This window comes from Volvox carteri (genome assembly GCF_000143455.1).
Source record: "Volvox carteri f. nagariensis unplaced genomic scaffold VOLCAscaffold_69, whole genome shotgun sequence".
Lineage (NCBI taxonomy): Eukaryota > Viridiplantae > Chlorophyta > Chlorophyceae > Chlamydomonadales > Volvocaceae > Volvox > Volvox carteri.
Window position 1 is genome coordinate 27,568 of NW_003307612.1, and position 4,183 is coordinate 31,750.

The following is a 4,183-nucleotide window of genomic DNA, read 5'->3' on the forward strand; positions in this document are numbered from 1 at the left end:
GGGTGGGAGAGGGACTGAGGGGTGGGAGAGAAAGTGAGGGGTGGGAGAGAGAGTGAGGGGTGGGAGAGGGAGTGAGGGGTGGGAGAGAGAGTGAGGGGTGGGAGAGAGAGAAAAAGAGGGGGGGGGTGACCGGCGCCACGACATCGCCAGTGCCTCTTGGCGAAATACCCACTCACTCATCCTACCCCAGCAATACACGCCGTACACACAATACACATGCCGTACACACCGCACGCACCTACCTGCATGGTTCCGCTTATGTTGGCTGGGGAGGACTTTGTGAAGGAGCTGACGGGGTCTTGGGCCACCACCACCTCGTCGGGCATCTGGAACAACACGCGGGGCAGGCGCTGACCCACCGACCCGTGGGTCGGATGGCGGGTCAAACCCAGTGACGAGGACAGCGCTTGGAAGGGCTGCGAGATAAAACCAGGAAGATCTGCCGTACAGCAACGGTAGAAAGGAACACGCGTGTGTGTATTTGCAGAGGGGAGCGGGGGGAAAAGGGGGAGGGGAACGGGGTATCAAGAAAAACTGTCGTGGTGTCGTACTATGTCGGTCGTCGAATGCATCGAACGAATCGATTCCGCAATGTGATGTTGTACTGTTGTACGACGTTCACGTGGTGCTTGGGGAGAGAACACAAGGGATGTTCGTAGGTACGATGTTCAGGAAGCCAACCAGAATGCTGATAAACAGACAGGTAAACAGACAGATACACAGACAGATAAACAGACAGATACACAGACAGATAAACAGACAGATACACAGACAGATAAACGCGAAGGCAGTTTATGTTTGTGGAACCCCCCTAAGTGGTCCCGTACCGCCGCCAACACAGGTGAGCTGCTGCGCCGCCGCCAGCTCCTTCCCACGCGTCGCCGCCGCCGCGGCCTCCGACGCCGTCAACGCCGCCAGCGCCATGGCCGTCGACGCCTTGGCCGCCTCCGCCGACGCATGGCTTGCGGCGCCGCCGGGGTGCAACACGATGATGGTGTGGGCCGACGCCGCCGCCACCGTTGAAAGATCCCGCAACTGTACGGCAGCGACCGGGGCTGTAGTTAGGCGGTTAACGGTTGTGAGCTAACGGTTAACGGTTGCACAGCGGTTGCCTTCAACGGTCAGTCGCACACACACACAGATAATCACAGGGCGCAACTCCTCAACTTAACTCCTAACCGAAGACAATCGGTAGTTATGGTGGTTGAGCACTGTACGGCATGCTTCGTTTGTACGACAATTACAAGCCGTACAGAAGCCGCAGACAGAATATCCTTACTGACTAAATCGCAAAACACATGAGCCCTGACATGGAGGGGAAAAGTTGTTTCACGACAACGACAACGACAACGAAGATAACGACGAAGAACACGACAATGACGACGACGACGACGACGCACCATGGCTGGGCTGCCGGATCGGGTTACCACCTCCAGGCTGTTGGATTTGAGCCGCTCCGCGATTTCGTTGTCCATGTCTTGTTTAGGAGTGTCCTGTCGGTGGCGTTCAGTGGTCATTGCGCAAAATGGTATTTGCGGTTATTGCGGTGGTTGCTCGAGTTTCATGCATATCAGACTAGCGAGTACGACTCGAGTACGGCATCCAGAGAAACGAACGTCCACCCCATCTACCATCATCAATGCAAAGCAAAGGGCAGTTTCCCTTCCCAACTTACCGAATTACCCAACCAGGAAAACTGCCTAACGACCCAACCAACCCACCGACAACAGAACCAACGGCCGGCGGAAAAAGGCGTCGTTACCCGCGTACTGCCGTGCAAGATCGTACTGCCGTAGCAACGGAATTGTGTGATGCGACCAGTTGAGGACGAGCACGTGGTCCCGTACACGTACGGGATAATCGCCGGTCTTGATGGACCTGGTTGGGTTACAGTGTACGGCATGTGTGTATACGGCCCCGCTGATTCCTCCCCCTCGCCCCCCGCGATGGGATAAGTCGAATGTACGGAAGTACGAAGCCGTACTTCGTACAAGCTGCTCTCCCAGAACTCCATAACCATGGCCAAAGAGCTGAAAGACAACTTCCGATCCACCCGGGGAAACCAACCAAACCCAACCCAACCCAAACCCCCAGCACACACACACAGGAGTGTGTACATGTCTGTCTGTCTGTCTGTCTGTCTGTCTGTTTACAAGGTCTGTATTTCCCCCACCTGAACGTGGTTTTGACCTCGTCTGACACAATTCCTAGGAATATGGCGAATGTGAAGAGCCCGGTGAAGAAGGCCGCATTCACCACTAGAAAGCTGACCGCGTTGTTCTCCCGAACCTCCGAGTACGGCAGCCATCAACAGTACGGCCCGAGGCGAGGGGGAAAGGGTGGGAGGCGCGGGGGAATCCAGGGGGGTGGGTGAAGGAACGGGTTTCAGGACGCGGGCGGGCGGGAGGGGGCCGTGTGATTCGCATTCCGTAGGAGGGGTCCCCGAGGGGGCAGTGATGTCCCCCACCGCGTATGTATGTATGTATGTATGTATGTATGTGGCGGGGAAAATGCTGACCAATACGGGGTAGCGGGACGATAGCACTCGCTCTGGCAGTTCTGTTGTTCTCCCTCACTAGCCGTACGACACATTACCCGCAACCCACTTCACTTTCACCTCGCTACTCGGCCCTTTACCTTACACCTTAAAAACCCAAGCCTCGTCAAGAAACCCCAACCCCCCTCCCCCCCCTTGTACGACCCCCACGCACCATGTTGGTTCCCGGCATTCGGTTGAGGATGCAATGTATCTTGATAAGCGCCTCTGTGAAGGACTGACCCGCGGGTCGGCCGCCCACCTGAGCAGACGTTTTGGCGGGAAGGAGGATTAAGGTTGGGGGTGAGGAGGATTAAGGTTAGTCCCCCGGGGGATGGGGCGGGGGATTTCGGCGGAGTGGAGGGGGAAATCGAAGGGGAGTTCGCAGTGGTGGAAAGCCAGGTGCATCAGTGCTCATGGTGTGCCGGGGGGTGGCAGAGGGGCGGGCGGTGTGTGTGTATGTACGACAGTGCAGTACAAGAGGAGAGGCGAAAACCCGCCGCTGTGGGGTCGCGTGCTTGAACTGGTGTGTACGGGATTGGTGTGTTCCGTGTGGCTGCACGTCGCGGGCAAAATCCACTAATGCGCCCATTCCAACTACCCCAACCGCCAACCGCCAGCCTCCCAACCACCATCATCTAAAACCTTAAAACCCACCCACCGCCAAGTAGTACAGGACTCCGAAGACCAGCACCAGCGGAAAGCTGCTGACCAGTACGACAGCAATCTTGACTGGCAGGGCCGCGTACGACCATTTCTATGAAGCGGGGGCGGACGGCGGTGCGGGAGGAGGTGTGTGTGTGTGTATGGGTGGGTTGGGGCGGGGAAGGTAGGGGGCCCCGGGACGAGAAGGCGTTTGGGGGGTTAGGGGGCGGAGGGGCGGCTTGGGGGGCCAGGACCCAGCCCGTGTGCCACGTCAGCTGCCGTACAAATCGAGGAGATGTTTATTGTGTGTCTAACCTGCTACTGCCGTTAGCGAGGTGGGCCCTTCCACAAAAACCTAAGTTAAAACCCCCCACATGGCAGTAGCAGCAGCAGTAGCATCAATAGCAGCAGTAGCGGCTCAATCTGTACCGTCCTCAAACCCCAAACCTCTTTTAAAATTAGACTACCAAACGTACCATCCGCGCCCTGGTGTCGTACATCCCGTAACACCAACCCACCTGGAAAGCTCGGGATAACGGCTCCATGAATCCGTTGCAAAACTCCGTCCACGTAAGCAAGTACCATTGTACGGCAGCTGCCGTCGCCGGCGCCATTCCCGGCACCGGGTTCAGCTGAACCCACTTCACAGGCGCCGGCGCCGGCGGCGCCGCCAGCGCCGCCGCTGCCGCGGCGGCGGATGCTGCCGCAGCGTCCGCCGCCGCCGCCATGGCGGCAAAGACACCGACGCTGACGGCTGCTGCGGCCAGCGCCAGCGCCCCTAGAAGCGCTGGATCCCATAATAGCTCGCTATCCTCGGCATCCGTACTGTCCGTACTTGTCGTATTCCTGCGGTCGGTGGCGGCGCTGTCGGAGGCGGCGGCTGCAGCGTCGTCGGCGTCCCCCCCGCTGCCGTCGGGATACGGCCCCGCCGCCGCCGCCGCGGTACCTTCACCGATCGTTACGTTGCCGTCCATGCCGGCCGTAGCTGTGGATGTACGGCGT

The 4,183-nt window shown here is 58.6% G+C and overlaps 1 protein-coding gene across 1 annotated transcript in view; it reads right to left on the reverse strand.

Annotated features, from left to right (window-relative positions):
- The window catches only part of VOLCADRAFT_98169 (uncharacterized protein), a gene marked incomplete at both ends in the record, with an annotated part of 12,877 nt that overhangs the window by 7,872 nt on the left and 822 nt on the right, over window positions 1-4,183 (reverse strand). The window contains 8 exons of the mRNA XM_002957092.1: window positions 243-439; window positions 828-1,035; window positions 1,401-1,493; window positions 1,722-1,878; window positions 2,174-2,289; window positions 2,712-2,798; window positions 3,198-3,293; window positions 3,700-4,166. Coding sequence (XP_002957138.1) covers window positions 243-439; window positions 828-1,035; window positions 1,401-1,493; window positions 1,722-1,878; window positions 2,174-2,289; window positions 2,712-2,798; window positions 3,198-3,293; window positions 3,700-4,166 — 1,421 coding nt within the window. The remainder of the gene's footprint in view (window positions 1-242; window positions 440-827; window positions 1,036-1,400; window positions 1,494-1,721; window positions 1,879-2,173; window positions 2,290-2,711; window positions 2,799-3,197; window positions 3,294-3,699; window positions 4,167-4,183) is intronic.